The sequence below is a fragment of the Rhagoletis zephyria genome, unplaced genomic scaffold (assembly GCF_001687245.7).
Source record: "Rhagoletis zephyria isolate East Lansing unplaced genomic scaffold, Rhagoletis_zephyria_1.1 Rzeph_scaffold_06451, whole genome shotgun sequence".
Taxonomy (NCBI): domain Eukaryota; kingdom Metazoa; phylum Arthropoda; class Insecta; order Diptera; family Tephritidae; genus Rhagoletis; species Rhagoletis zephyria.
In genome coordinates, this window is record NW_016163534.1 from 19,034 (window position 1) to 31,371 (window position 12,338).

The following is a 12,338-nucleotide window of genomic DNA, read 5'->3' on the forward strand; positions in this document are numbered from 1 at the left end:
ACCACAGTATTTTCCATTACTTAAATGCCAAAACATTCTTTCAAAATAGTAAAGTTTATTACTGTAGACACACGCGGTAGTGTTCTGTGCTGTGTAGTGAAGCGTAAAATAGTGAAAAAACTAATATTAATATGAATTCAATTATAAAAAACTCAATTTTAGCTGATATCTGGATTTCTACTCGTCCATCAGATAGAGTGTCTGCATTATCTGCATTTTTTGAAGACAAATTAATACACGCTAAATGCGACAAAGCACTTTTGAATCAAAAAATAAAACTTTTTAATAGTGAGATGAAAAATAAGTGGAATTATAGTGGCCGCAAAAGAAGCGCTTTTGAAAAAACATATTCTAAATGGCTAAATTGGACATTCCTTTCCCTTCCGGATTCCAATGGAAATAAGGATAAATGTGCTGAACGGGGAAGACCTTCTAAAGAAGAATTTTGCGAAGCTTCACGGAGAACAAAAAATCGAAGGGTAGAGCATTTGTTGAAAAACTATTCCATCGAAGAGCTCGAGTATGCTCTGAAAAAAATGAAAAAAGCAAGCAAAGTAGAATGTTTTGAAAGTAGTACCGAAGGTTTGCCCATATCTGATTCACTCGCACTATACATAGATCTGAACTTATCAGATCGTAAATATAATAGTTTACGTGCAAAAATAAACCGGTTGCATAAAGATTGTATACCGAGCTTAAACGCATTGCAAACAAAAAAACAAACTTTGCTGCCAACGATTAAATCGACTGAATATTCAGCCGAAGTTGATCTGAAATCATTATTGCTGAAAACAACGCAAAGTATTTTAGAACTAAGCCCAGATAATGGTGACATAACCAAAGCTTCTTTGGTTTGTAAGTGGGGCATGGATGGAAGTTCGGGGCATAGCCGCTATAAGCAAAATTTTGGTGACGACAAATTAACGGATGAGTTTATGTTCATCATTGCGCTAGTCCCTCTGAGGTAACAAAAAATTATCTAATATGTCTTCCAAAAACATTCAATAGCCTTTAAAAATAAATTCGAGTTTAGATCAGTAAATGGCATTTTAATTTACATTGACAACTTTTTACAGTATTATTTTGCAAAAGGCTGGTCTGAATTAATTAATTTACTCGATTAGCTATTTTGCGATATGACGGTCTTATATCTTTTCGACAAGCCATATAAGTTATTAAAAAATAAATATTTTTTCCAGGTTAATTGATTTGTCATCCAACAAAAATATATGGACCAATAACAAATGCTCATCGTCTTTTTATTGTCGTCCAATTAAGTTTAGTTTCAAGAAGGAAAACCGCGAACTAGTTCTATTCGAATATAATGATATGTCGAGAAAAATTGAGAACTTAGAAGATGATGTTGTAATACGAAACGGAAAAGGGATTCAAGTTTCTTATCAAATGCATTGCACCATGATTGATGGATCTGTTGCCAATATTTTGACTGGCACTAATGCTTCCAGTAACTGTTTTATTTGCCATGCCAAACCGACCGAAATGAATGTTACTAATTTTACAAAAGTACCAATCGCTAATCATTACAAGTATGGGTTGTCTACACTGCATGCTTGGATTAGATGTTTTGAGTGTTTACTCCACATCGCATACCGTTTAACATTTAAATGCTGGCAAGTTCGCAAAGAAAACAAAGACGCCTTTTCTGCGAATAAAGTTAGGATTCAAAATGAGTTTAGGACAAGATTAGGCTTAATAGTGGACCAAGTAAAGACTGGATTTGGAACAACTAATGATGGCAACACAGCTCGCAAATTTTTTTCAAATGCAGAAGTGGCATCAGAAATTACCGGCATTAATAAAGAGCTAATTCAAAATTTTTCAATAATACTGCGATTAATATCGTGTGGAATGCGTATTAATATCGACGCGTTTAGAGAGCTCCTTATAAGGACAAGAACAATGTATTTGACTGAATACGAATGGTACTACATGCCTAGCAGCGTGCATAAAATATTGATGCATGGGTGTGAGGTTATTGAGTATTTCGATCTACCAATTGGTAAGAAAATCGATTTGTTGCTATTCGGCATTTTTTACTACTACGAATTTATTCCCACAGGCAATTTTTCAGAGGAAGCTCTGGAAGCTTTACATAAACACATACGTATCGTACGATATGATCATACACGTAAAACTGCTCGGGAGCATACAAACAGAGACTTGATGTCATACTTAACAATATCATCAGATCCTGAAGTAGTTTTTAAAAGGAGTGCTATCCCAAACAAAAATGCAGTTTATACAATGGACGAGCTGGAAGAGTATTTAGTCGATGCTGAAGAAACTTAAAAGTAATAAGTACCCTTCAGTCAACTCAATTAGTTTTATACTAATCAAATACTAGTCAGCCACACGGCCTCAACTAGTTCGAGTTCTGTAATTTTTCCATATAAGCAACTGGCCGCGGCGATGTCCTACGAGATGGCAATTGTCCTCTTCTGCATCAGCACTATACCAGTTGGCATACTAGTCAGCCTCTGCATCAGCAATATATCAGTTGACATACTAGTCAATATATACATCAATATCATACCATTTAAGATACTAGTTCGTATATACGTCATGATCGTACCTGTTGGCATACTAGTCATTATATATACCATCAGAATCATAGCAGTTGACATACTACTCAGTCTATGCGCCAGAACATACTAGTCAGTATGCACGTCAAGATCCTACCACTTGTCATACTAATCCACGAATTTGACATTCATTCCAGTTGGTATACTATGGGACGGGATTTTTCTGATTAGTATGATTTCTAGTATAGATTACACTTTTTCTGACTAGTATGATATCAACCCGAAATTCATGTATGAATACACCACAAAATTCATGTTAGATAAAACAAATAATTTTTGATTCAGTATTTTGCAACAACTCTTGTTCGTGCGAAGTAACTAATAAAAAGGAAAACAAAATTATATTTGTCTTTTGAGTATTTAATGTCGTCTTGAATGAATCAAATTTTTTAAGCGTGTGACATCCACACCAAAAGATATAATCAATTTAAAAAAACATTTTGTAGTCAAAAAGGACCAAAATGAAAGTAGCTGCCATTCCTAGAGGGTTTGCGTAAGAGAGATATAGGGAATCTTTTTTGCCATGAATTAAGCCATAGAATGAAGCCTTGAAGTCTTTAATATTATTAGGAAAACGCCCTGTATAAATAATAAAATAACTACTCAGTATTGGAACTACTTCTGAATATCAAATTTTGCAGTTTCAATCTCAGTTTCCATGAAAAATGTAAGAGCTAGGTAAAAAAAAAATTGATTTTTGAAATCTCCGTACTCTAATCCACCAAGAAACGAATTTTTACTCAAATCCGTCCATTATTCTATTTTTGCCCACTTTTTATATGGAGACACAGCACTGTGGGGCGTCACCCCATAAACAAAAAAAAAAAACCAACGTCACTGTTGGCAGTTATACTTTTGAGAAAGTAAAGAATTTCGCTTACTTGGGAACCAGCATTAACAACGGTAATAATGTCAGCATGGAAATCCAACGCAGAATCACTCTTGCCAAGCAGTGCTACCTGCGACTGAGTAGGCAATTCAGGAGTAAAGTGATCTGTCGACGTACGAAAACCACACTCTATATCATGCCCGTGCTGGTATATGGCGCAAAAGCCTGGACAATGACAACAACCGATTATCAAAAGATGGACCACAAATACGAGATTTTATAAGACTAAATTTCAAGCCGGAAATGTAAAACGAATATCATGATTCGGCGTGGTAAATAATGTTGTTGTTGTTGTAGCGGCTACAACGACGCCGCCCAGATCGGTTAGTTCCTTAAACGTTGTCGTCAAGCTCCACTAACGGCAGCCCTAGGAAGCGTGCAGCCTCGACGGGGTCTGTCCATTTGGAAAGGGGAGTTAGCGTGGTGGGGTTAAGGGGGCATACGAAGAGATGCTGTGAGTCATGGAGCGACTCTCCGCATGCCGGACATTCGTTTGGAATATCTTCGGTTAATCTGCTCAGGTATGAGTTCAACCTGCTGCAGTAACCAGACCGCAGTTGGGCTATTGTGGTCCGAGTCTGCCGAGGCAGACGAAGTTTTGTATCATCCACGTCTGGTGGTTGTGTAGCCAGAACGGCATTCACAGGTCGGGAGTCTACATAACTCGAGACTGCCTCTCTGTGAATGTCGTTCAAGGTATGTCGATAAGCTGCCGGGTCCAGAGTAGTGATGGCAAAAAAACTTTAATAATCGATTGATCGGTTAATTGATTAATCGAAAGAATTCGATTAATAATTCCAGTTAATCGTAAGAAATTAACCGATTAAAATCGAAAATAATAAAAACCATTTACTAAGTTAAAAAAATTGACCATGAATTCAGTGCGCAAACAATCAAGAAAACTAAAAACTAAGGGAAACAATAAATAAAAAGAAGTAAAGTAGTATACCATCCCTTATACACCCCGTGTCAAAATTATAAGCGCATCACAAGAATTATTTTTGTTATTCAAAAAATTCGAGCTTTTTTATTTGATTCCTTAGAAAGATTCTCAGTATGCGTAAGCCCATTGCTGCCGCTGCAAAATTGAAGTATCACTTACCGTTGATTTTTGACAATTTTTTCTACGGTGATGCTTATTTTCTTCCATATAAAAAAGCGTGTGGAAGCAATTGCGAAACACCGCATTTGGAAAATAAAATGAAAATATGTGGATACCTGCGTTGCGTTTTTTAGTTGTTTTATTTGTTTAATTGTTAGGTTAAACTTGTGTTGCGCTTTTTGCAAAAATATCGTTTAAAAAATTTGCAGAATATGAGAATATAAAAAATCTCCCAACTAGTAAAAGTATGCATGTATATGTATGTACCCGGTAGAATGGACACTTTTATTGTTCCTAATATTTTTGAGTGGTAAGAATGCCAATTTTGTTACGGAATTTTGATTCATTATTGTGTGAGTAAAGTAGCCAGTTTTTGATGATTTCTTTTCGATTATTTTCAAAATTAATCGGTTAATCGCTCGACTAATCGAAAGGAAAATTTCGATACAATTAAATCGTTAACCGAATGCAAATAACCAATTATAATCGGTTATTCGATTAATCGTGCCATCACTAGTCCAGAGGTTGATTGATGAACCTCTGGAGACTTCGTCCGTCAGTTTGTAAAGATGCCTCCTGACGCGCCTGGGCGAAGGCTCTTCTGCAAGGAGTTGCCTGTTGGGATGGACACATCTGTGGCTCCCAACCAGCAACTGCCTGCAGAGCACTATGTTATGCTCCTTAACTGGGAGCATTTGGGCCTCCTCGTGCAGGTGGTGTTGCGGCGACATTAAGAGGCATCCTGTCGCTGTCCTAAGTGCCGTGTTTTGGCAAGTCTGCAGCTTCATCCACTGCGTCCTACTAGTCCCCGGTGACCACACAGGCGCAGCGTAGTTCAGAACCGGCCGGCCCATTGCCTTGTACGTTGCCAGAAATGTTTTTTTGTCTTTGCCCCAGGTGCTGCCGGCTAGCGACTTGAGGACCTTGTTGCGGCTTTGTACTTTGTTGACAATTGAGCTTGTATGCGCCGAGAAGGAGAGCAGACTACCAAATGTTACTTCCAGTATATTCGGGTTGTTAACCGTCGGAATTGGTGTATCATCGACGTGAATTCGCTGTTGGAGTCTGACCTCCTTCGTCCAGACGGTAAAAAGTGTGACTGAGGATTTTGTAGGGGAGAGGGTTAGGCTCTGTGCAGTGAAGCGAGAAATCTCGGCGAGATAATCGTTTACTTTCGGGCACAAGTCATCAACTCCATTCCCGGACGCCATGATCGAGCAATCGCCATCATAAGAGACAATCGAGACTCCCCTGGTTGAGGGAGCTTTGAAATGTAAAAGCTAAACAGTAATGGGGAAAGACCACCCTGTGGAACCCCCTGTTTTATTCTCCGCGGTGTGTTCGATTTGTCTCTAAAAGTTACTGACGATTTACGACCACTCTCCCTGTGGGAGAGAGGAGGCCTCTATGTCTTCTAGTAGCGTTGAATAGCAGACAGTATTAGACAGGTCGAGCGCCATTATATTGGTTCTCTCACAGGGGCGCTTTCGGTTTAGACCACGAGTTATCTGGGTATTTAAGGCATTAAGTGCTGTTGTTGTACTGTGCACTTTACGGAACCCATGCCGATGTTCGCTGGGGTCAGGTGGTTTGTAAAATACGGGAAACGGGTGTTGCAGGGTTATCGGACGATAAGACTCTCCTTTGTTGGCTGGTTTCCGCGGTTTGAGCAGTGGGACCACAAGCTAAGGACCTCCGCTAGGTACGCTACTCCCGTAGGGTCCAAATTTTTCAGCATCAGCATGCATATTCCGTCGGGTCCAATGGCTTTGNGGTCAGGTGGTTTGTAAAATACGGGAAACGGGAAAAGGAGGGTTATCGGACGATAAGACTCTCCTTTGTTGGCTGGTTTCCGCGGTTTGAGCAGTGGGACCACAAGCTAAGGACCTCCGCTAGGTACGCTACTCCCGTAGGGTCCAAATTTTTCAGCATCAGCATGCATATTCCGTCGGGTCCAATGGCTTTGGGGGCTTTCGCCTTCTCGATGGCTACCCTTACCTCACCGCTGGTGAAAACAAGAGGCGCACTTGGTTTTGGTAGTTTGTGCAGCCTTGTGGTCACGTTTGGATTTATCCACTGGAGGATGCAGGATGAACTGCCGGCTAAAATAGCTCGCGCATCGCTCCGGGTCCGAAGAAGCGTGTTGTTCAAAGTCCATTTCAACTCTGTTGTTGTTGGCATCTCAGTCGTTGTCGTCGAGTTCCACTAACGGCAGCCGTTGGGTTGTAGGGTTTTCCCGGGCATGCAAAGAGATGTTTCGAGTCGTGAGGGGTCTCTCCGCATGCCGGACATTCATTCGGCACATCCGCATTTAGCCTACTCAGGTAAGAGTTCAGCCTGCTGCAGTAGCCAGAGCGAAGTTGGGCTATTGTTGTTCTTGTCTCCCGAGGCAGATAGAGCTCCGTCGCGTCAATGTCCCGTGTTTGTGTGCCTAGAACGGCATTCACAGGTCTAGAGTCTACATAACTCGAGACTGAGTCCCTGTGAATACCGTTCACAGGTATGCTGACGGGTCCAAAGGCTGCTTAATGAACCTCTGGACTTCGTCCGCCAGTTCATATAGATGCCTCCTGACGTGTCTAGGCGAGGGCTCCTCTGCAAGCAGCTGTCTGTTTAGGTGGCCGCATCTGTGGCTCCCAACCAGAAACTGCTTGCAGAGTATTATGTTATGCTCCCTAATTCATGGAGGTGGTGTTCGGGTAACATCAGGAGGCATCCGGTCGCTGTCCTGAGTGTGGTGTTCTGTGCTATCTGTAGCTTCATCCACAGCGTCCTACCAGTCCCCGGCGACCACACTGGTACTGCGTAGTTTAAAACCCGCCGGCCTATTGCCTTGTATGTTGCAGCAATGTTTCTTTGTCTTTGTCCCAGGTACTGCCGGCTAGCGACTTGAAGACTTTGTTGCGGATCTGTACTTTGTTGACAATTCGGTTGCGTGCGCAGAGGAGAGCAGGCTGTCGAATGTTACTCCGAGTATTTTGGGGTTATTCACCGTGGGAATTGATGTATCATCGACTTGAATTCCCAGCGGTAGCCTGACCCCCTTCGTCCAGGTGGTGAACAAGATAGCAGAGGATTTCGTAGGCGAGAGGATTTCGTAGATCGCCGGAACAACAGCCCTTGGTCGGGTAAATTCCGAGTCATACCGGTACGTAGAACCAGCTGTCGTGGGAATGAACGTGTCTTTGCCACAGGTGCTGCCGGCTAGCCACTTGATGACCTTCTTGCGGCTTTGTACTCTGTGGTATGCGCCGAGAAGGAGAGCAGACTATCGAAGGTTACTGCGAGTATCTTCGGGTTGTTCACCGTCGGAATTGGTGTATCATCGACGAGAATTCCCAGTTGTAGTTTGACCGTCCATGTGGTAAAAAGTGTGCTGAGGATTTTGTAGGGGTGAGGGTTAAGCTCCGTACAGTGAAGAAGCGAGAAAGCTCGGCGAGATAACCGCTTACTTTCGAGGACAAGTCATCAATTCCATTCCCGGACGCCATGATCGAACAATCGACAGCATAAGGGACTATCGAGGCACCCTCTGGTGGTTGAGGGAGCTTTGGAATGTAAAAGGTTAACAATAATGGGGAAAGGACACCCTGTGGAACCCCCTGTTTTATTTTTTTAGGTTTGTTCGATTTGTCTCTAAAAGTTTCTGACGAGTGACGACCCCCGTTTGAGTCCCTGTGAGAGAGAAGAGGCCTCTATCCCTTCTAGTAGTGTGGCTTACAGTGTGGTAAACAATGTTGGGTACTCCTTTTTTAGTCATATGTGCTTATGCCATAAGAATTCTTTTGTAATTATAGGTATCATTCCAATCAGGTAGAAATTTTCAAAGTTTCTTCTCTGTTAGATAGTTCATTATATAAGTACAGTCAGTGCACGGACTTTACCACTTTATTGCTAGATTTGCCGACTTTGAGCTAAGTTATATTTTCTACCATTTTTACCAACAAAGGCTAAAAATATACCAATATTTTGCCGAAAAAAAGCAAACAGATTTAAATGAACATACATATTTTGACATCGAACGCACCTTGAATAAAAATTAAAAGTTAACTTTGTCGAAGAATAATTGTTTGAGTCTCCGTCTTATTAAATTAATAAAGAGCCCGAATCAGGGCATCCATGATCGAACTAGTGTGTGTTCTCTTTTTCAATTCAAATTAAGTAGGATAAAAAGCTATAATTTTAATTAATTCGATTCGAATCGAGTTCCACTCGATAACGGATGCCGTGATTAGAGCCCAATTTAAGTTTTTGTTGAATATTTTATTCACATGAATTTAATTCTTGGGCTTTATATAAAAATACAATTCATCCCAAGGCGAATTCATATCAAATGAAAGCAGTTAACGCAAGTGAAAGTGAACAAAAATTACACGAAAATAAATTTACGTACAATGCGAGTAACAACAACAAATACATACATATATCATTTTGACATTAAGGTTCATGAAGGCGTAAATCCAGCTGATCTGGTAACGCCATCTTTTATAAATTCGCCATGTTTTATCCTATTTGAGTAAAAACTATCTGATATTGTTTCTTTCAAAACTCTACCCACTTCTACCATTTTTTGCATGTAAAATCTGCCAATAATATTTTTTTCGAAGTCCGCGCACTGGTTACAATGTGAACTATTCCCAAAATGAATTTTTATACGTGAGTACTTAGTTTCATTTATAACTATTACAATAAATTATCGATTGATATTTTACATTACGAAAACTTTCTCAATTTTTGGATGTGAAAACATTGTATTTGTTATTGGACAAATAACGCCACCATCTTCTTTGGTTATTTCCGGTACTGCCTAAAATGAACAATAAGTTAAAATGGTGTATTTATGTAAATTCATATTTACCAATTGTCCAAAGATTTGACCATTTGGTAGCATCATAGGCAAATTGTGTTCATTTAGTGGTAGACCAGTGATCCTACATTTGGAAGAGGTGAAAATGAATTAATGTTATGTGTTATGCCGAAATGGAAAAGTACAATCTATTTCATAAGAAACCTTAATATACTTGTTGATACTTGTATAGAACTCAATTCTATATATTCTTTATTGTAAAATTTATTCAAATACAATACTCTCAATACAAACGTGTTGCAACCAAAATGTCAAATCAAATTGTGTATCTATTTTTCGCGTGACGTTAGCTGCCGTGTATCGGTTAAAATTTAAAAAATTGACGTTTCTTCATCTCGCTCAGTGTTGCCACCTGAGTGTATTACCGCGCCAGTATAAGGGCTAGTCCCTACACCACCCCCTTTCAAGAAGAAGCGCCAAGAAAAGGTAGTTCTTTCCATGTTCCAGATCTATTTATAGCTGCCAACTCATCTTTAGGAAAATACGCCGGTTTGAGTCGATCAATAGATACTGTAACTTGCTGCTATAGTGTACGTCTTCGGATGCCTGTGTACCACAAGATATGGTCCGTCGTAAGGAGCCTTCAACGGTTTATGGATGGTGTCGTCCCGTAGAAATACCTGACTACAAAAACGCAAGTCCTTGGGCACGTAAACTGCAGGCCTTCCGTGCTGTGAAGTTTGCACCGGGTTCATGTTCTCGAAATGTTGTCGTAGTTCCCTCAAAAAACTCTGCTCATCCGCGGCCGTATTCTCTGTGGCATCCAAAAAGCCACTGGGAAGTCGGATCGTCTGGCCATAAAGCATTTCCGCGACAGATGCGCCCAACTCCTCCTTCACAGCCGTTCGCAAACCCAGTAGAACAATCGGTAATGCGTCCACCCAGTTGGCGTCGGCCGAATGGCACCTGAGCGCGGCCTTCAGAACCCGATGCCATCTTTCCACCAGGCCATTTGCTTGTGGATGGTAGCTGGTAGTATGTACGTGCTTCACTCCCAGCAGTTTCGCTAGTTGTTGGAACAAGGCGCTTTCAAACTGCCGGCCCTGATCCGTGGTGATGTACCTCGGTGTACCAAAACGGCTTACCCAGCCATTGAGTAGCTCTCTGGCGACAGTTTCAGCTGTCATGTTCTCCAACGGGATAACCTCTATCCATCTAGAGAATCTGTCTACACACGTTAGGCAATACGTATACCCCCTAGAAGGCGTAAAAGGTCCAACAATATCCACATTAATGTGTTCGAATCGCTTGGCAGGGACCGTAAATGTTTGCAGTTCTCCTTTTGTATGTCGTGCAACCTTGCAACGCTGGCATGCTAAGCAGCTACGCACTCGTGCCCGTAAATCGCTGCTCATCTTCTTCCACACAAAACTCTTGGAAACTAACTTAATGGTTGCGCGTGCCCCCGGGTGTGCTAACCCGTGATTGGCGTTGAACACCACCTGTCGCAGGCTCTCGGGAATATAGGGGCGGTATGTGCCAGTTGAATCATCACAAATTATATCAATGTCCGTATCTGGATGACGACAACGTACCAGGTGCAAGGCAGTAGACTCGCCTTTTAGCAGCTCTTGTAACTCGCCGCTTTTATTTTGTTCGTCGCGTAGATGCTGCAGGTCGATTGGTGATGGAATAGCGAACGTTTCTATCCTTGAGAGCATATCGGCTACGATGTTATCAGTCCCTTTAATGTGCCTGATGTCCGACGAAAACTGACTTATGAAATTTAACTGTCGCGTTTGTCGTGGTGACAGCTTTTCCCATTTTTGGTCAAAAGCGTGTATAAGCGGTTTATGATCGGTGAAAATTATAAAATTCGTTCCCTCTAAAAAGTAGCGAAAGTGTCGGACTGCTTTATAAATGGCGAGTAACTCGCGATCGTAAGCGCTGTATCGTTGTTCGGCCGGAGTAAATTTCTGCGAGTAGAACCCTAAAGGTAACCATTCGTCACCGACTCGTTGCTGGAGCACAGCCCCTACCGCGATATCCGATGCGTCTGCCATTACAGCAATGGTGGCGCCTCGCAACGGAAAAGCAAGTAGTGTTGCTTCGGCCAATTGTTTTTTTAAGTTTTCAAACGCGTTTTCTGCTTCCGTTGTCCAGCTTATCACGGTCTTGTCACGCTTCTTACACGGCCCCATCAATTTATGAAGAGGTGCCTCAGTGGCAGCCGCATGCGGCAAAAATCGCCGATAAAAATTTACCGCGCCTAAAAAACTTCTAAGCTCGTGGATTTCTTTCGGTTTTTTAAAATCCAGAATAGCTTTTACTTTGTGAGGAAGAGGTTTGACACCGCTTGACGACACGAGATGGCCTAGGAATTCCACCTCTGCTTTACCTAGCTGACACTTCTCCGCATTTATGATCAAGCCATTCTCACGATAGCGTTTGAACAGTACCTCCAGGTGTTGCGCATGTTCCTCGGGCGAAGAAGATGCCACCAATACATCATCCAAATACGGGAATACAAATGACAGTCCTCTGACTGCTTCGTCTATGAAGCGTTGGAATGTCTGAGCGGCGTTTCTCAGGCCAAACGTCATGAATTTAAATTCAAACAGCCCAAATGGGGTGAGTATAGCCGTCTTCGGCACGTCCGTCGGATGCACCGGAATCTGGTGATAAGCCTTTCTGCAATCAATCACGGAAAATATCGTTTTACCGTGTAAATCACTACCAAAGTCCTGAATATGGCGCACAGGGTAGCTATCTGGGATTGTAACAGCGTTCAGGCGTCGATAATCGCCACATGGGCGCCAAGAACCATTCGACTTTCTCACCATGTGCAACGGGCTGGCCCATTGACTTTTCGAGCGCTGACAAATTCCACGATCTAACAGGTACTCAAACTCCCTTTTTGCGATTTCCAATTTTTCT

At 41.7% G+C, this 12,338-nt stretch overlaps 1 protein-coding gene across 1 annotated transcript; it reads left to right on the plus strand.

Moving 5' to 3' along the window:
- Positions 1-567: 567 nt before the first annotated feature.
- Positions 568-2,605, plus strand: LOC108373186 (uncharacterized). The gene is made up of 2 exons (XM_017629047.1): positions 568-2,020; positions 2,081-2,605. The coding sequence occupies exons 1-2, from the start codon at positions 1,330-1,332 to the stop codon at positions 2,308-2,310; spliced, it is 921 nt and encodes a 306-aa protein (XP_017484536.1). The 5' UTR covers positions 568-1,329; the 3' UTR covers positions 2,311-2,605.
- Positions 2,606-12,338: the final 9,733 nt, after the last annotated feature.

Coding starts and splice junctions, on each gene's coding strand:
- LOC108373186 (XM_017629047.1), top strand. CDS start 1,330: ATGTCGAGAAAAATTGAGAACTTAGAAGATGATGTTGTAATACGAAAC. Junction 2,021..2,080: donor GTATTTCGATCTACCAATTG/GTAAGAAAATCG, acceptor TTATTCCCACAG/GCAATTTTTCAGAGGAAGCT.